Here is a 20,428-nt window from a genome sequence, read left to right as displayed (position 1 = left end):
GTAACCACACCACTTTACATACATACACATACCATCTTATCTGGTGTTGCCTTATATCTCTCTCTCTCTCTCTCCCACACACATGCATCCTCGCAAACTATCAAAAAACCTTCTCTTCTCTCTCCATTCATCCATAAAGCCCACCTGGAGCAACAGAAGCATGTTTCTTTCTGCTCTGTTATACATGTTCATTCACAGGCCACCAGTCAACCATGTTAGATGAAGTCAAGTGCTGGCTGGTTGTGTTCTGTGAGGTGAGGTGGCGAGAGAACAGGTGTAAATGTTGTGCTACCCTGTGACAGGTGTTCACACGGTCTCTCTCTCTCTCTCTCTCTCTCTCTCTCTCTCTCTCTCTCTCTCTCTCTCTCTCTCTCTCTCTCTCTCTCTCTCTCTCTCTCTCTCTCTCTCTCTCTCTCTCTCTCTCTCTCTCTCTCCTTTGTCTTTCTCTCTTCTTGCTTTCTGTTTCTCTTGCTGGTTCTGGCTGTGACAGGTGTTCACGCGGGAGTGCATGAGCCACTACCTGCGGGTGTTCAACTTCCTGTGGCGAGCCAAGCGTATGGAGTACATCCTCACCGACATCTGGAAGGGACAGATGTGCAACGCCAAGCTGCTCAAGAGCATGCCAGGTGAGGAAACATACACACACTACCATGCAGTTCCCTCTCACCTCCAGCAGAGGGAGTCATGTGCTACAGAGCTGTAGATAAGGCAGCCAGGGTAACATGTTAGGTGTTGTGTTACAGAGCTGTAGATAAGGCAGCCAGGTTAACATGTTACATGTTGTGTTACAGAGCTGTAGGTAAGGCAGCCAGGGTAACATGTTAGATGTTGTTACAGAGCTGTAGATAAGGCAGCCAGGGTAACATGTTAGATGTTGTGTTACAGAGCTGTAGATAAGGCAGCTAGGGTAGCATATTAGATGTTGTGTTACAGAGCTGTAGATAAGGCAGCCAGGGTAACATGTTAGATGTTGTGTTACAGAGCTGTAGATAAGGCAGCCAGGGTAACATGTTAGATGTTGTGTTACAGAGCTGTAGATAAGGCAGCCAGGGTAACATGTTAGATGTTGTGTTACAGAGCTGTAGATAAGGCAGCCAGGGTAACATGTTAGATGTTGTGTTACAGAGCTGTAGATAAGGCAGCCAGGGTAACATGTTAGGTGTTGTTTTACAGAGCTGTAGATAAGGCAGCCAGGGTAACATGTTAGATGTTGTTTTACAGAGCTGTAGATAAGGCAGCCAGGGTAACATGTTAGATGTTGTGTTACAGAGCTGTAGATAAGGCAGCTAGGGTAACATATTAGATGTTGTGTTACAGAGCTGTAGATAAGGCAGCCAGGGTAACATGTTAGATGTTGTGTTACAGAGCTGTAGATAAGGCAGCCAGGGTAACATGTTAGGGGTTGTGTTACAGAGCTGTAGATAAGGCAGCCAGGGTAACATGTTAGGGGTTGTGTTACAGAGCTGTAGATAAGGCAGCCAGGGTAACATGTTAGGTGTTGTTTTACAGAGCTGTAGATAAGGCACCCAGGGTAACATGTTAGATGTTGTTTTACAGAGCTGTAGATAAGGCAGCCAGGGTAACATGTTAGATGTTGTGTTACAGAGCTGTAGATAAGGCAGCCAGGGTAACATGTTAGATGTGTTACAGAGCTGTAGATAAGGCAGCCAGGGTAACATGTTAGATGTTGTGTTACAGAGCTGTAGATAAGGCAGCCAGGGTAACATGTTAGATGTTGTGTTACAGAGCTGTAGATAAGGCAGCCAGGGTAACATGTTAGATGTTGTGTTACAGAGCTGTAGATAAGGCAGCCAGGGTAACATGTTAGATGTTGTGTTACAGAGCTGTAGATAAGGCAGCCAGGGTAACATGTTAGATGTTGTGTTACAGTGATGTAGATAAGGCAGCCAGGGTAACATGTTAGATGTTGTGTTACAGAGCTGTAGATAAGGCAGCCAGGGTAACATGTTAGATGTTGTGTTACAGAGCTGTAGATAAGGCAGCCAGGGTAACATGTTAGGTGTTGTGTTACAGAGCTGTAGATAAGGCAGCCAGGGTAACATGTTAGATGTTGTGTTACAGAGCTGTAGATAAGGCAGCCAGGGTAACATGTTAGATGTTGTATTACAGAGCTGTAGATAAGGCAGCCAGGGTAACATGTTAGATGTTGTGTTACAGAGCTGTAGATAAGGCAGCCAGGGTAACATGTTAGATGTTGTGTTACAGAGCTGTAGATAAGGCAGCCAGGGTAACATGTTAGATGTTGTTACAGAGCTGTCTGGCGTGCTGCACCAGTGCCACATCCTGGCCAATGAGATGGTCCACTTCATCCACCAGATGCAGTACTACATCACCTTCGAGGTCAGGGGCCGTACTTTCCATTCATTTATCTAGAGACCACTGGGCTCCTTCACTCTCTTCTCTCACACTCTCCCTCCTCCCTTATGTGTGTGTGTGTGTGTGTGTGTGTGTGTGTGTGTGTGTGTGTGTGTGTGTGTGTGTGTGTGTGTGTGTGTGTGTGTGTGTGTGTACAGGTGCTGGAGTGTTGTTGGGATGAGCTGTGGAACAAGGTAGAGAAGGCCCAGGATCTAGACCACATCATCGCTGCCCACGAAGGATTCTTAGACTCTGTCATCTCCCGCTGCCTATTGGACACCAACAGCAGGGTGAGACACACACTATGCTCATACACTCTAACAGACACTTGCTGACATCCACTTCTCTTTGACCTGCACTGTTGGAGCTTAAAGGGATGCTTCTGTATTTTGGCAATGAGGTCCTTTATCTATTTTTCCCCAGAGTCAGATGAACTCGTGGAAACCACTTCTATGTCTCTGTGTCCAATATGAAGGGAGTTAGAGGTAGTTTTGTGACCCAATGCTAACTAGTGTTAGCAAATTGCGCTAGTGGTAGTTAGCAACTTCCTTCAAAATGCACGCAGAGACATACAAATGGTATCTACGAGTTCATCTGACTCTGGGGAAGTAGATAAAGGGCATCATTGCCAACATCCCGAAGTATCCCTTTAAGAATTTCCCTGTACCCAGCTACTACATCTGGGACCCCTGTGCATGTGACTAATAAACAAATCTAATCTCAAATGTTTTTCTCTCCCCTCTCTCCAGTCCCTGTTGAACCAGCTGAGGGCCATCTTTGACCAGATCATAGAGTTCCAGAGTGCCCAGGACTCTCTGTACCGCTCTGCCCTGGGGGAGCTCACCCTGCGGCTGCAGTATGAGGAGCGGAAGAAGCAGAGGGATGCTGAGGTAGAAGGATCAGGGCTTGAAGTGGACTGAAATAGGTGCCGGTACTCATTCTGGGTGCCTGCACTGTTTATATTTTTATGCCTATATTCTATAAGAGGTGCCGGTACTTAAGCAGTAGAACATTTGAGGTGTCGGTATTCAGTACCGGTGGGTACCGGCCCAATTCAAGTACTTATAATGACAACTTTTAGTTATAGAGTGCAATGTAGAGCCTTCCCAGAGTCCCAGTGTCCCATCCAATGTCCTGTTTGTTTCCTGTCTAAGTCATCTGGAACCCAGCCAGGGGCCAACTCAAGTTCCCTCTTAATGGCCATTGGCCACGCTGTTGTTGTTGTCATTCTATTGATTTAACAGGCCCTGAGCATCAGACCGTTAAAACTCTAAGTGATATAAAAACAAACACAGCCGTTTGCCAAGTTTCCCTTTTTAATAGCTTGTAAATAAGACTGAGGTCCAGGGTAAGAGGGTTTGGGGTGACAGAAGCTGTTGGTCAGGGATGGGGGATATTAGATTTTATATCAACATTAAATATTGGGCGTTGAGTGTGTGTTGACATGAATGAGAAGTATGTGAGTAGAGAAGAAGGTTGTGTCTCTGTGGGGAGAATGCTGGGGTCATAGAACGGGAATCTGTAACAGTTCAGTATGGGTGTTTAGAGTTACCCATTTACTGAAGTGAAGAGATGGCACTGGCAACTCTGATACCACACTGATGCTGTTGCATGCAACAACGTTCCTTCTGAAACTTGACACCTCTAATGTTGCCTGTCTGTGTGTTTTCAGGGTGAGTGGGGTGTGACGGCTGAACAGGAGGCAGAGGAGAACAGGAGGATCCAGGAGTTCCAGGAGACCATACCAAAAATGCGCTCTCAGCTACGGATACTAACACACTTCTACCAGGTATGGGTCTTACTCTCTCCTCACTGCTACAGTGGCTTTCAGTAGGACCGTCTGGTTGTCTGTGGTAGTGTTCAGTGGATAGGACAGTCTGGTTGTCTGTGGTAGTGTTCAGTGGATAGGACCGTCTGGTTGTCTGTGGTAGTGTTCAGTGGATAGGACAGTCTGGTTGTCTGTGGTAGTGTTCAGTGGATAGGACAGTCTGGTTGTCTGTGGTAGTGTTCAGTGGATAGGACAGTCTGGTTGTCTGTGGTAGTGTTCAGTGAATAGGACCGTCTGGTTGTCTGTGGTAGTGTTCAGTGAATAGGACCGTCTGGTTGTCTGTGGTAGTTTTCAGTGGATAGGACCGTCTGGTTGTCTGTGGTAGTGTTCAGTGAATAGGACCGTCTGGTTGTCTGTGGTAGTGTTCAGTGAATAGGACCGTCTGGTTGTCTGTGGTAGTGTTCAGTGGATAGGACAGTCTGGTTGTCTGTGGTAGTGTTCAGTGGATAGGACCGTCTGGTTGTCTGTGGTAGTGTTCAGTGAATAGGACAGTCTGGTTGTCTGTGGTAGTGTTCAGTGTATAATATCTGTGGTTGGTTGTGCTCCTTCTCAGGGCATAGTGCAGCAGTTCCTGGTGCTGATAATGACCAGTCCAGACGAGAGCCTGCGCTTCCTCAGCTTCAGACTGGACTTCAACGAGCACTACCGGGCCAGAGACCCCCGTCTGAGGGCCTCACTGGGTGCCACCAGGGGCCGACGGCCCTCCAACATATGACCTGACGCACACCACCATGTCACAACATAGGGACAGAGCCACATGAAATCTGCCTTGATACTATTTATATATGACATGTAGATGACATCACAATAGGGCCAGACTAAATCTGTTGTGATGACATCACAGTAGGGCTAGATGGAATCTGTTGTGATGACATAATAGAACCAGACAGAACATTGACATCACAAAGAGCCAGACAGAATCTTTTGTGATGACATCATAATAGGGCCAGGTTCGAGATAATGCCACTTTCAAAACAACTGGGAACTCGGAAATCTCCAACTTCAGTGCGTTCAAGACAACTGGGAACTCTGAAAAAATCTAGCTCCAACTGGGGAAAATCGTTTTGAACGGTCATCCAACTCGGAATTCCAAGTCAGGAGCACTGGCCTCTTTCTAGAGCTCTGGCTTTCCGACCTGAAGATCACTTACGTCATGATTTGACCTCGTCTTTTTTCTCCAGAGTTCCCAGTTGTCTTGAACGCAGTAAAGGTGGTGACTTCACAGATTCCATTTGGCCCTGCATTTTAACACCTCAAGACAAATAGGGCTAACTGGGATACATTTCACTATGACATAAACAAACAACAGAACATTTTGAAACCCTGCCTCCTCCCCCAATGTCATTGGCAAATTACACACACACACATTCAATTTCACCATACACACACACACACACACATCCACGTTTCCCACTCTTTCACAGACCCCTCTAGGGAGATATGGTTTTAGAAGCCTGTCATTTTAGTACTCTGCCTCCAGCTTCCAGCTGTGTTTTCACCCTCACCTCTTCGAGGTGTCTGATAGGCTACCATCACCGTGTGAAATTCATATTGTACATTTGATAATGAACAGAATTTCTTGATTTGATTGGTTTGTTTACATGTTCTGTGAATATTTGAATTTTGTTTAGTTTTTATTACTGATGTTTGTTTCTTTTTCATACCTGTGTCTTAAAGTCTGCGATGTGTTTTATAACTGTTAATAAACACTGTTATAGCTGTTTATAACAACTGTATGATGGCACCAACACAGCAGGCTCCCACCCACCTCTAAAGAGATTCAAAAACAATGCCCACAGCCACTAAGACTGACAGACCTTATTGTTTTATTAGTGTTTTGTATTATTTAACTGGGTTTCTCTTGGTTCTCCTTGCAGACTGTGGCCTCTGTTCTGCATGTCAAACTGTCATGTTGAACCAGCTCAATTCCTTAATTGTACAAGACAGATTTGTCAAACATGTTGCACCCAAGTTATGCCACTTTTCTCTCCTGACTACTCGGACAAACCTGGGAAAATACTTTTGTCATACTGCGACAATAAACCTTGAAGAAGCTTCGAGTGGAATGGTACCTCTATGGTGACATAACTAGCCTTTGAAAACCCTCCTATGACAGAGTATACTGTAGTAGTCGGGTGCATCTCAATAGTCAGAGGTGGCTTCCTCTCCTCCCTTCCCTTTTCACTGATCTGAAAGCGATATGGAAGATGCCTACCAGGACTTGCTTTCATTGGCCTGTCAACAGAGCAGATAAAGGAAAGGAGATGAGGCAATTAAGTTATTGAATGCGTCCTAAATGGCACCCTATTCCCTACATAATACCATGCCATTTGAGATGCAACCAGAGATAGAGATGCACCCTTTGGTGTTTTAACCCCTCCAAGAAGGTTCCCTTCTTTCTTTTCCCAACACAAGTTCTCATCAGGGCGTGCCAAGAGAGGATACTACCGAAGACCTCTGTCTGTAGATCCTGTCCATTGTATAGCACAGATGTATAGTAATTAAATGCTATGGACGCAAACATCCTGTCATCTCTTTAATAATAAAATCAAGTTTTTTAACAGTTTGTTCTTCGTTTTTTTTTTTCAGCATCAGAGGGCGTTCTAAGTAGACTATAAAAGGGCCTTTGTGTAAAAAAAAAAGTATCTTCTAATAAATTCAATTTAATACATCACGCTCCCGGTGAGTTTTTTTCTTGCAGGACGCATTCAGAGTTGAGGCCTAATTAATTTGAAGGATGCATGTGACTTGGCCATTGTGCTGGAGTTCGAGAACGCAGCAGAACGCATGTGAAGTTATACAGCTGGAAATTCACGATATAGCAGGTAAGTTTACTTAAATCGTTTACATCGAAGTGATTTTATAAACATGGAAAATATCCGACATATTAACAGGGCAGACTTCAGATAATGTTTTCTAGGTAGGTAGAACTTGACGCACAGACTTTTCAATGTCAATTCCCGCTTGTTTGAATGAATCTTGTAAGTAAATAATGTTTAGACAACTGTCATGGTTAGAAAACAAACAAGATAACAGATCAATGGCTATACAGTAGTAGCTACACTTGTGCTAGCTAGAGGTAGAATGAGTTTGAGTATTTAACCACGTGGTGGCAGTGTAGCTCAATAAATGCGAGAAAATGACAATTAGTACTGATTCATTGATTGATTGATCTGTGAAACCGTGGATTCACTTTTCTATCCACAATAGGATATGTAGTCTGCTCTCGTGCACTTTGCTGTGTGTTGGAGTAGAATAGACAGTCACAGAGCATCTTTATTAAGTAGTGATATATTTGGTAGGAGAGGTGTCACAATGTCAGTTGATGTCTCACTGCAGCCTGGCTTTATTTGGACACGTCACAAGACCCATGACACTATGTCCCCCATTGAGATGAATGGTGTTCTTGTTCTTGACACTAACTCACTTTGTTTCATTAGTATCCCTGTTTGTTGTCTGTGTTCTGGTGCCTGTGTGTCTGTTGCTGGTGGCAAACTTAATTAGCTGATCTCGGGAACAGTATATTTAATCAAATGTTTTATAGCGCTGATCCATAGATGCATATTCTGATCCACTACAGTCACTGGCAGGCAGAGTGGAGGGTGGAGGAGGGGGTGGTGGAAGACATTTAAGATGACATGAATCAACCCCCCCTGCTGGTGTAGCCTGCAGCGACATCACACAGTCAGAGAGAGTGTGGGGCCCTGAGGCAGCCTTGCATGTCACAAGGGTACTACTTCCCAGCTCAGTAGCCTGTAGGTGTAGGCTATAAATGAAGTGCGCTATTACTGTACACTACAGTGCTTCACATTTGATGTGTGAAGTGTAACTGCTAGCGGGTAAGACCGTTGGGCCAGTAACCGGAAGGTTGCTGGTTCGAATCCCCGAGCTGACTAGGTGAAAAATCTGTCGACGTGCCCTTGAGCAAGGCACTTAACCCTAATTGCTCCTGTAAGTTGCTCAGGATAAGAGTGTCTGCTAAATGTAAAACATTATTTTTTTTAAATAACTAGGTCATTGTTGCTGTCCTGCAGCAGCCATCTTGAAGCAGAGAGGAGACCAAGCTTTGTTCACACACAGATCAACCTCAAGGCCAGCTTTTACCACATTTAGGTTTTTATCCTGAGTTGATAATATACACTAGCTATACAGGACACTTTTAGTGGTGTTCTTGTACAGTTTACACACAACCTGTGAATTCTGGCTGGATATGAGATATTAGACTTATCAAAGGTAACTAACTTTTCAATTGAACATTGAGGGAATGGATCTGTGTCTCTGTATTACTTCCTGGAAGGTCCCTACTGACCCTGTGATGAACCTGTGGGTGTGATAAATGACGTAAATGTAAATGTGATCATATGGGAAATGATCATGTGTAGGACAATGATGCATAATGAACTAGGTGAGAGTGACCACATAAAACATGAGGAATGCAGCCTCATGCCTTCAGCATCACACACAGCTGCTTAGCGAAACACTGAGGGATAGCATCAATGATTATCATTTAAGTAATAGCCCCCTTTTCATGTACAGTATTAGAGATGGATCTCCATGTTATCTCCTTAAGTGCCCATTTGCCCTCATGAGGACTTTATTCGTAATTGTAAGAACTTTGTTCAGAAGAATTCTAATCTCCTTGATTTGTGACTGGTTGCAAATTCATGTTTTCCCACTTTGTCGTGGGGCTGCAGAGAGAGTTTCTGTGCATCACAATCAATGACCCATGGCTTCTAATTAGCATAGAGAGTGAACATGGCCTAAAATCATTGTATTATTTTTACTTACTGCACGATGATGACCTAGTTTACAGTAGCAGTGTAATCGGAGGCGCTCCATCTTCTAAAAGAGCCGTTTATAAATTCAGGTTCGAACGCTTTCTAGTATTGTCTGACTAAGTGTTTGGACAGAGCAAGGATGAAAGTGTTATCACTTTGGCTCAATTCGGCGGAGACCCAAGATGTCTTATGGTTAGTGTTTGATTTCAATAGCCTATAGTGTCCCATTCAATCGAGGCCAGTATGCAGGTTTGTGAGAATACTTAAAATGTTTGGGAATGTCCAGTTAGATGACCAGAGTAAGCTTTGGAGATTTGTTGGATGGGGGTATCGGGTAGGGGTGGGTGTCAGCTGGTGACCCTGGTGTCACACTACTCCTCAGCTGTCTGGCCGGGGGTCAAGTTTGGCCCAGACTGGAGCCAGACAGACCTACTGTATAGGACGCTGCTGCTGCTGGGGAGAACAGACCCACTTAAAGGGATAGTTCACCCAAAATACACATCAATGCAAGTCAATACATCGTCTTAAAGTACATTTATTGAGCTAAGCGAAAAATGCTAATATCTGGGGTATTGACTTACATTGGCGTTTGCAAAAAATAAAAAAGTTGGAGACAGTGGCCAGGTACGCAATGAAAACATGGATTGCTGTCTTACCTTGTCCATGGACTAGCTTTGAGAGAAATATCCCTTTAAAGGAGTAGTTCACACCTAAATTAAAGCTTGTCAGACGTTTCCATACCTCCAAAGTGCTCTAAAAATTCAGCTGAATTTATATTCCAGGCAGATGGAGATACATTGTGCAGACAAGGCATTTTCTAACTTCCTATCAATGGGAAATAACGTCAGTCAGTTCTATGCCATACATTTCTATTACAACTCTGAACATTTTCCACAATTAAATAAGCGCCTGGTGTACAGTATCTGCTATTCCCTTTGCCTGAGTCTCTCTGTCTGTGTGTCTGTCTCTAGAGTGTTGGCTCTGTTGTGTGATAATGAAGTGTTTCCCCAGACAGACCGAGAGAGTCCACACTACCCAGAGATATTATACTGGGTAATTGGCTCTGTAAATCCCAGTTTGTTTATGTGTGATGGGGGGGGGGGGGGGAGAGAGATATCTGTCTTGTGTAGAGGGATACCCAGTGTGTGTGTCTGTGTCTGTGTCTGCCTGCCTGCAGATCTATCAGATGTGGTAGGCCGAGGCATTATAGTTGACTGAGGAAAGAGAGAGTCCTGACGTTGACAATCTGGAACTAATGTGTCCTTTATTGTCACAGCCTTGGTTTGGTGCTGCTGTGGAGGAAGTGGACAATGTCATTGTTCACAGTGTGCTCACATCGTAAACTGTCTGTGTGTCTGTGTGTGTGTGTGTGTGTGCGCGGTCCCTGAGCATGCACAGATTACACTTGGCTCGCTGTTGGTATAATTAGCGCAGCAGAAGGGGTTTGTGGTCTTAAACAGCAGCCAGCGCTGTGCTTCCTCCATCCCCCATCCCTGGTCCCACCCCTCTCTTCCTCTCCGCTGTCAACCGGACGTACCACCACCACTTAGATGTGTTCCCCAGTCACACACACACAGTCACAGACAGACTGGCTGAGGAGTAGAGGAGTGAGAGGCACTGGTTTGCGCAGTGCGGCTTGGTTTGACTCATTTAGGCTTGATTTGGAGAAACCGGAATACACACACACACACACTGAGCTTAGCTTAGTGCGACCTGGCTCGACTTGGGGACACCGGAACGGTCACCCACAAAGCTGCACACACACACACACTCTTTCATGTCTCTGGCGGAGTTTGTGCGTGAGGGACGGCTGCAGGAGGCTTCATCACATATGTTGTCCAGACTGGGTCAGGTCCTACACAGCCTGTCTGTAATCGCCCTGGCCCACGGAGCTACAGACAACCGCAGGTATAGCTACAGACGCAAGAGCACCTACTGGGACCGCCGGGACTCAGGTAAGGAGTGTGCGTGAAAGAGAGAGTGTGTGGGGTGAATCGGACCACCCCTGGGGGTGCTTCTGTGGGGTGTTCTTTTGCGGACTGTGCGTGTGTGCAACACTGTTGTCGGTCTGTGTTTACAGAAAGTTACCATCAGTTTGACATGGCCACTACAGGAATCTCCCAGCAACTACTTGGGTGATTTAATAAAGTGCAGTACTTGCCCTCGAGAGTTCATTGCCTCACTTGACCCTGATGTCTAGCTAATGGATAACCTCTCTGGAACCACCCTGTGAAGAGTTGAAACAGTTGTAGAGGTCAACATGCTGAGAGTATTTCCTATAGGGTTGTAGTTACAACTACTAAACTCCATTCACAAGTTTTGTACAGTAGATAGTCTCTGTTGTGTGTGATTGGGTCAGGATGGCAGCTAGCCGCTTCTGCTGCTGGTCTAAGCCAGAGAAGAGACAGAGCCTTAGGAGCACTCAGGTCAATGGCCGAGGTCAGTGGTTCTGCTGCTGGTCTAAGCCAGAGAAGAGACAGAGCCTTAGGAGCACTCAGGTCAATGGCTGAGGTCAGTGGTTCTGCTGCTGGTCTAAGCCAGAGAAGAGACAGAGCCTTAGGAGCACTCAGGTCAATGGCCGAGGTCAGTGGTTCTGCTGCTGGTCTAAGCCAGAGAAGAGACAGAGCCTTAGGAGCACTCAGGTCAATGGCCGAGGTCAGTGGTTCTGCTGCTGGTCTGAGACAGAGCTGTAGGAGCACTCAGGTCAGTGGCCAAGGTAAGTGGTTCGGTGAGTGGCAGTGGAATATTCCCTTTTGGTTTGTTTCAGGTTTTTTTTTTTTTTTTTTTTCACCTTTATTTAACCAGGTAAGCCAGTTGAGAACAAGTTCTCATTTACAAGGTTAGTAATGTTCAAGTGTTAACATCACGTTAGAAGACTGATTCATTGTGTTTGTGTTCTATGATTCAGGTGGCTCTGTTGGTTGGGACAGGGGCTCTTGTAAAAGCGCAGGTGTGGGTTGGTTTCCTGTAGGTGCTGGTATTGTGTTTTGTTTCAGCCTCCCTGTCAGAATACTCTTTATTGTGAGTAACTGAGTAAGAGAAATGGCTACAATGTGACTGGAACGTCACAGGAGTCTTGTGTGGTTATGGTGGCGAGATCTGTTTTTGTTGTACTGTAGCTGAGGAAGGCAGTCAGGTAAATCCAGCTCAATGGCAGAAGTGAAACTGTGTGTGTGTGGTGTGGTGTGTGTGTGTGGGGGAGGCGTAGTTCTCAAAGGTAAAAAAAACTCAGAGTTAGTTTAGAGCGCTACTCATTTGTACTGCAGCTGTTTGGAAGGCGAGGGAGAGAGAGAGATAATATAGAGGTTGAAGAGAGGGATGACAGAGCTGCACTGGTTCATATCGCTGTGACAGGTGGTGATGAGGATGGGAGTGAGTGATGAGAATATGAAAGAAAAAGATGAGAAGATGGGAGAGAGGGATGAGATGGAGGTGCGTTTGCAGTCCAGCGGACACGGAGGAGGAGGATATGTCCACATCTCTCTGGAGGAAGTGAAGAGCTTCTACCGGTTCTCACAGAGCTGTCAGCGGCTGCATAGTGAGTGTGTGTGTACATGTGTGTGTCATGCGTAGCTAACTCTTACTCTCACTGCTTCGAGGCAGTGGTGACAGTGTGTTTGAGTGAGGCTAAATGTGTGTTCACAGTGCACCTCCTGTGGACTGTACTGGATGTGTATTACCCAGGGTTGTATGTTTACAGTGTTAAAGGGTCTAATCAGCCACCCACCAGTGTAATAACATGCAGTACATAACCTTATTATGCTTAGTGGAGTGTCTCATCATGGAACTAATAAACACTGACTTAAACATCAGCCTTTTGGTCAACTCTGAATTAATGCATTACTGCATGAGTCTGATCGGTACGTTTTATGTGCTAGGATTTATGTGTGTTTTAAACGTTCATCTCCTTTTCACTGCGGTCAGTCTTATTGCACAAGGCAAGCTGTGTGAGAGAATGGATCCCTATTGTGTTCCGTGGTAATTGTTAAATGGTTATATCCTTATTTGCTCAGGGTGTTGCTGAATATGCGTAGGAAAGTATAATGGTAGTCAGTGTTAATCCAAGCCCCAGCTGAGCTACATTTAGAGTGCATATTTGCCTGAATATTTTGACATAAAATATTCACCCTGCCTTGGACTACAAAGTCTGTTATATTTTTTCAGCTTAAGACTTAATTTTAGCCTCATTGATGTGCACTTCAGGGAATGGAAGCTATTTAAAGGCATAGTTCACCCCAGAACCAAAAGCTTGTCAGATGTCCTTATACCTCCTGAAGTCGTCTGAAGTTGCGCTTCAGAGTCTGTTTTCCACACACCGTCTACTGGGTAGAACTCGCTACAGAGAGAATTCTGCAGGCCCCCGTCCTAAACCAATAGGAAAGATTGGCACCATGTTATTAGATGGCTTTAAACGGTGCCAATATTTCCATTTAATTTCACAATCTTTGTATGCCACTCACATTTCTGCATTTATTTCCCATTGACATCAATCAGTGGTGGTCGGTGCCATTTAAGATGAGGGAGGGCAATTCATTTTTTAAAATGAGTATGGCCTTATTTCTATTACAGCATATTGGATGACTGTCATTCATATTCCATTCACCCAGGTCAATGTAACATCAATAGGTTTAGGCTACTACATGATACTCGAATTTCCCTATACCCATCATGAGGTTGCTACAACCTAGCCTATGAATGAATGAATTTTTTGTAATCAAGGTGACAGACCGTGACACATTAAATACTGCCTTGCACGCTTTTGCCTGCATCTAGCTGATCTAGGGCATAATCATTAGTCCAACAGTTGCAAACAAGAGTTTCTATTGATAAAATTTGGGTATGTTTATCCCAATTTCATTCCGTTTGCTTCCGTTTTGAGAAACGTTTTTCAACAGAATCGGCGGAATGAATACACACTTAATCACACCCAAACACAGTTCACTTTCATAGCAGCCACATACAAACAGCATGCAACTTCGCTCGTTGTAATTTCTTCTCGCATCTACGCGCTGTCCTCCTCTCTCACCTTTTCCCTTCGCTTGTGGACCTTAGTGCACAACACATCAGCTGTCTATGACCAGGCAAAAAACACTTTCCAAGCCAAAGCTTCATATCATAACAGCTACACACAGCCAACATAGTTGTCACTATATTATCTAACGTTATAGTCAACATAGCTAATATAACTAATTAATTAGTAAACCCGCTACAATCATGCAGTACAGTGTACAGTCAGCAAGCACTTTAGCAGTTACACCAGTGGACCCTGGTGGCAATAAATTAATAAAACCAAAAGCTTACCTTAACTTGGAAGAGTTCCAGTGTTGGATATCCATAGCCAACTAGCTAACATAGAAGCCTTCTCTGTTTGAGCCAGGTGTTCGAATAGGCTAAACTAGCTAGCTAAGTAAGTGAAAGTGAAAAAAATATAGCTAGCTCTCTCTCCCCCTCACTCTCTTGCTTCTCCTTCATTTTTGAAGAAATGTATTTGTTCAAAACTGTTCAACTATTGTCTTTCTCTCTCTTTAAGTCAACTACTCACCACATTTTATACACTGCAGTGCTAGCTAGCTGTAGCTTATGCTTTCAGTACTAGATTCATTCTCTGAACCTTGGGTGGACAAAATGTCAGTTCATGCTGCAAGAGCTCTGACAGGTTGGAGGATGTTCTCTGGAAGTTGTCATAATTACTGTGGAAGTCTGTGGAAGGGGTGAAAACCATGAGCCTCCTAGGTTTTGTATTGAAGTCAATGTACCCAGAGGAGGACGGAAACTAGCTGTCCTCCGGCTACACCATGGGACTGCCCTACAGAGTGCTGTTGAGGCTACTGTAAAGCTTCATTGCAAAAGTGTTTTAATCAATTATTTGGTGACGTGGATATATTTAGTTTTTAGTTTTATTTAAAAATGATAGCTTTTTTTTTATGTTTCACTTTTTATTTTTATGAAATTCACTGAGGATGATGGTCCTCCCCTTTCTCCTCTGAGGAGCCTCCACTGACATCCATTCATGATTTACTTAAAAGTCAGAGTTTCAAGTGTGGATCTAATGGTAGGATTCAGCCCTAACAACACACTATGGGCTGGTTTCCCAGACACAGATTAAGGCCTGGATTAGAAATCACTCTCAATGGAATCCTCAGAACCAGTATTTGTCTGTGTCCAGAAAACAGTCCCTATACATTTTCCGCCACTTTCGGTCTGTTACACCTCAATGATTCCTAGTCATTCTTGACTTATTTCAGTTTCCTATTCATCCCATAGAACATCCTCTCTATCTGTCAGTGTAGATTTCAGTTTCCTCATCCCATCTGTGACCTTTCCCTGACCTCTGAACCTCACTGTGACCCCTCTGTAGCTCTCTGCATCGTCAGCATCTCTAGATACCGAACGGCCCAGACACTGACGCACAGCCCCTTCCTGTCCTATCCTTTATCCAACTCGTGTTACTCAAGTCCAGTGTAGACTGTTGTGTGCCTTGTGCTTGTGAAAGAGTCTATATGTTTTTGACTCGGCTACAGTAACAGATAATGATGATGAGGCTTTCTCTGTTAGACTTGGGTAAGATTTCAGTGTTTGTCTTGCTAAGAAGTGGCATGGATAATGGTGTTTTTTTTGTCTGTGCCTGATTGGACGCTATCTCTGTTTCTTTATGATTGAGCAGGGCTTATATGTACGCAATTGGTTTATTGAATTGTCTGTGAAACGTTCAGATTGATCATTGACCACCATGAAGGCTTGTCTGATTGTTTTGGCTTTGCTCTCTACCTCTATCCTGTTCTTTCTGTTTGTTGTTCCCTCCCTTGTTTTTCCCCTTCCATCTTGTCTTCCGTCTTCCATCTGTTCTTCCATCCCTCCTTTCCCAGGTTGTCTGTCTTTCATTGTGGTCGTATACTAATTCTCACAGCTGGTAATCCCAGGTGTGTCAGGCTATTGATAGTGTTTTATAAATGATAAATGTTGAAGTATGATTGTTTAATCATTAACCTAATTTCCGGTGCTGCACCTCTGCCAAATATGTGTTACGACGCCCAGGTTTCGAGTAAATGGCTTAATGAGAAAACACACACACACACACACACACAAGCCTGCCTGCCCTGGCAGCACCACCCAGGTTGCTGGTGAGGCGGACGTGACTGGGAATGGGCAGGAACAAGCAAATTGGCCTTAATGACTGTCTGGCATTCTGAACTGATGCGCAGAGAGTGACGGAGAAGGATAGCAGGATATAGAGACGTTGAGAAAGACAGAGACGGAGAGAGACCAGCCACTCCCTTTGGTAAACAAATACGCATACAGTGTCAGAGAAAGGAAATATGAAAGATTGGTTGTTGTTCTCTTGTACTATAAATGATCTCAAAAGCAACATTTTAGTTTTGAGGTATTTTCCTGTCCGATGGTTTGACAACTAAACTAGAGACAACTCTAATCCTTTATTGAATCAGTAGATGGTCTATTGTCTTATGAGCCCTAAATGTTCCTGCTCTAGAAATCCCCCTGAGATCATGTCTGCATCAGCTGGATGTTATCTTACACCAACACAGATTCCACAGGCCTTAAGTCACACCTCAGTCTTTCTTTTCCTGGTACGTTTATGGGAGGAGGGAACAAATGGTGTTTGAATAAAGAGACGGGAAAGTTATGTAATTAGTCCCATCAGTCAACAACAAGACAATCTATCATCTATTATTCAAATGTACGCAAACTATTCAGAAGGAAACTGCATCACACAGGTATAAGTGTTGCACGTAATGCAAACAAACAGTCAATCAGAGCAGTTTATCAACCACAACAATTACTTCCTTCAACTGAACAGGCCTGCCAAAGGTCAGCACTAATCTAATTCCATCAGTCACATTATAAATTAAAAGCTGATATCAACCGCCTAGATCACGTGTCAAACTCATTCCATGGAAGGCTGAGTGTCTGCAGGTTGTCTCTCCTCCCTTGTACTTGATTGATGAATTAAGGTCACTAATTAGTAAAGAACTCCCTCACCTGGTTGTCTAGGTCTTAATTGAAAGGAAAAACCAAAAACCCTCAGACGCCAAGCCCTTCATGGAATGACTTTGACACCCTGTTCTAGATGCTTCTGTCAATGTTTACAATGTACATTTACATTTACATTTTAGTCATTTAGCAGACGCTCTTATCCAGAGCGACTTACAGTTAGTGAGTGCATACATTATTATTATTACTTTTTTTCATACTGGCTCCCCGTGGGAATCGAACCCACAACCCTGGCGTTGCAAACGCCATGCTCTACCAACTGAGCTACATCCCTGCCGGCCATTCCCTCCCCTACACTGGACGACGCTGGGCCAATTGTGCGCCGCCCCATGGGTCTCCCGGTCGCGGCCGGCTACGACAGAGCCTGGATTCGAACCAGGATCTCTAGTGGCACAGCTAGCACTGCGATGCAGATGCTCTGTTTGTTTGCATTACGTGCAACACTTGTACCTGTGTGATGCAGTTTCCTTCTGAATAGTTTGTGTACATTTGAATAATAGATGATAGATTGTCTTGTTGTTGACTGATGGGACTAATTACATGACTAATAGCAGCCGGAGTCAGGTACTAATAACATTACATATGTTAGTGTTATGGGTGGGGTCCCCCCGGTCTCTGAGACAACTGTGAAGTGTGTGTTTGTGTGTACATGATGTGTGATACAGAAGTTGGTGCTGTGGGTGAGAGAAATCTACCTGTTTTAAGTAATCCCAGGGTCAAACATACTAGCTTTATTCTGGGTGGAACTTGTTGACAACTGAGCCTAGTACTTAGGCCACAGGTGTCAAACTCATTCCACTGAGGGCCAGGTGTCTGGGGGGTTTTCACTCCTCCCTTGTACTTGATTGATGAATTATTGATCACCTGGACACTAGGCCCTCCATGGAATGAGTTTGACACCCCTTACTTGGGCTCATAGCCAACATAGCAGGCCAGGCATGAGTCACAATCGGTTTCTTGGAAATTAAATGCTGAGACGTCTGTTGTGCACCATGCCCCGTGAGTAGATGCCTCGTGTCTCAAAGCAATCCAGCAGCCACAGGAAACTGGCCATTTCCTTTCCTAGAGTCAGCGTTCAGTGTCACCCAGATCACACACACTGTCCCTGTCTACTTCCTAGCTCCTGATTTCATATCAGTTATAATAATAATAATATGCCATTTAGCAGACGCTTTTATCCAAAGCGACTTACAGTCATGTGCGCATACATTTTTACGTATGGGTGGTCCCGGGGATCGAACCCACTACCCTGGCGTTACAAGCGCCATGCTCTACCAATTGAGCTACAGAGGACCACATCAGTTCAGGTCAGTATAGATATAGGAGATGAGATGAGACGAGGAGGGGAAGCCACTTTAGACTATTGAGACGCAGCCCTACAGTGGGACCATATGACAGGAAGGTTGTCAGCCATCCCATAATACAGTAGAACAGCTGACAGGCTAAATATCCATATGCTTCCTGGTTCCTGGGACTGTCTTCTCATAATGGGGACAAATACAGTAACGACAGTCTATTTTCATCACTACACCTGCAGAGAGACAATGTAAAAGGATTTGGATCAGACACACTTGGTATGCATCCCAAATGGCACCCTATTCACTTTATAGTGCACTACGTTTCACCAGAGCACTATATAGGGAGTAGGGAGCCATTTGGGATGCAAGCTTGTTTACTCCAGAGCCTATCCCTGTTGACTGACATCAGATGTGTTTGACTAATTAGGGCCTGAATTGATGTCTTTCAAAAGTAATTTAAGTGATGCATATTGTACGCATATTTATGCGTAACAATTACTCGGATAGCATTACCTATGTTATTGTCATGTTTATTGTCAAGTTATTATAATACACTGCTCAAAAAAATAAAGGGAACACGTAAACAACACAATGTAACTCCAAGTCAATCACACTTCTGTGAAATCAAACTGTCCACTTAGGAAGCAACACTGATTGACAATACATTTCACATGCTGTTGTGCAAATGGAGTAGACAACAGGTGGAAATTATAGGCAATTAGCAAGACACCCACAATAAAGGACTGGTTTCGCAGGTGGTGACCACAGACCACTTCTCCGTTCCTATGCTTCCTGGCTGATGTTTTGGTCACTTTTGAATGCTGGCGGTGCTTTCACTCTAGTGGTAGCATGAGACGGAGTCTACAACCCACACAATTGGCTCAGGTAGTGCAGCTCATCCAGGATGGCACATCAATGCGAGCTGTGGCAAGAAGGTTTGCTGTGTCTGTCAGCGTAGTGTCCAGAGCATGGAGGCGCTACCAGGAGACAGGCCAGTACATCAGGAGACGTGGAGGAGGCCGTAGGAGGGCAACAACCCAGCAGCAGGACTGCTACCTCCGCCTTTGTGCAAGGAGGAGCAGGAGGAGCACTGCCAGAGCCCTGCAAAATGACCTCCAGCAGGCCACAAATGTGCATGTGTCTGCTCAAACGGTCAGAAACAGACTCCATGAGGGTGGTATGAGGGCCCGACGTCCACAGGTGGGGGTTGTGCTTACAGCCCAACACCGTGCAGGACGTTTGGCATTTGCCAGAGAACACCAAGATTGGCAAATTCGCCACTGGCGCCCTGTGCTCTTCACAGATGAAAGCAGGTTCACACTGAGCACGTGACAGACGTGACAGAGTCTGGAGACGCCGTGGAGAACGTTCTGCTGCCTGCAACATCCTCCAGCATGACCGGTTTGGCGGTGGGTCAGTCATGGTGTGGGGTGGCATTTCTTTGGGGGGCCGCACAGCCCTCCATGTGCTCGCCAGAGGTAGCCTGACTGCCATTAGGTACCGAGATGAGATCCTCAGACCCCTTGTGAGACCATATGCTGGTGCGGTTGGCCCTGGGTTCCTCCTAATGCAAGACAATGCTAGACCTCATGTGGCTGGAGTGTGTCAGCAGTTCCTGCAAGAGGAAGGCATTGATGCTATGGACTGCCCGCCCGTTCCCCAGACCTGAATCCAATTGAGCACATCTGGGACATGTCTCGCTCTATCCACCAACGCCACGTTGCACCACAGACTGTCCAGGAGTTGGCGGATGCTTTAGTCCAGGTCTGGGAGGAGATCCCTCAGGAGACCATCCGCCACCTCATCAGGAGCATGCCCAGGCGTTGTAGGGAGGTCATACAGGCACGTGGAGGCCACACACACTGCTGAGCCTCATTTTGACTTGTTTTAAGGACATTACATCAAAGTTGGATCAGCCTGTAGTGTGGTTTTCCACTTTCATTTTGAGGGTGACTCCAAATCCAGACCTCCATGGGTTGATAAATGACCATGTGCGATGGGATCTGTGTAGTGTGTTAAGGGGATTTCCCACACTGAGTGTAACGGCGTCTCAGCTAGTCTCGTATTACTGCCTGAGGAGATTAGAGAAACACTACTCCAATCTGCAGCTCCGGACTACTTCTCAGACACAGAACTGC

General features: G+C 45.0%; 2 protein-coding genes across 2 annotated transcripts in view; both read left to right on the top strand.

The window, feature by feature from the left end:
- LOC311109564 (gamma-tubulin complex component 3 homolog) overlaps window positions 1–6,765 on the top strand; it is a 16,626-nt gene extending 9,861 nt beyond the window's left edge. Inside the window, exons 13-19 of the mRNA XM_084152484.1 lie at window positions 199–254; window positions 491–626; window positions 2,273–2,361; window positions 2,535–2,666; window positions 3,126–3,266; window positions 4,049–4,165; window positions 4,758–6,765. Coding sequence (XP_084008610.1) covers window positions 199–254; window positions 491–626; window positions 2,273–2,361; window positions 2,535–2,666; window positions 3,126–3,266; window positions 4,049–4,165; window positions 4,758–4,919 — 833 coding nt within the window. The 3' untranslated portion in view covers window positions 4,920–6,765. The remainder of the gene's footprint in view (window positions 1–198; window positions 255–490; window positions 627–2,272; window positions 2,362–2,534; window positions 2,667–3,125; window positions 3,267–4,048; window positions 4,166–4,757) is intronic.
- Window positions 6,766–12,342: 5,577 nt separating this feature from the next.
- The window catches only part of LOC311109665 (guanine nucleotide exchange factor DBS-like), a gene marked incomplete at its 5' end in the record, with an annotated part of 46,052 nt that continues 37,966 nt past the window's right edge, over window positions 12,343–20,428 (top strand). The window contains one exon of the mRNA XM_084152621.1: window positions 12,343–12,520. Coding sequence (XP_084008747.1) covers window positions 12,343–12,520 — 178 coding nt within the window. The remainder of the gene's footprint in view (window positions 12,521–20,428) is intronic.

The sequence above is a fragment of the Coregonus lavaretus genome (genome assembly GCF_964263955.1).
Source record: "Coregonus lavaretus genome assembly, chromosome: 35".
NCBI lineage: Eukaryota > Metazoa > Chordata > Actinopteri > Salmoniformes > Salmonidae > Coregonus > Coregonus lavaretus.
Note: the sequence above shows the minus strand (reverse complement) of the source record. Positions and strands in the feature narration are given on the sequence as shown.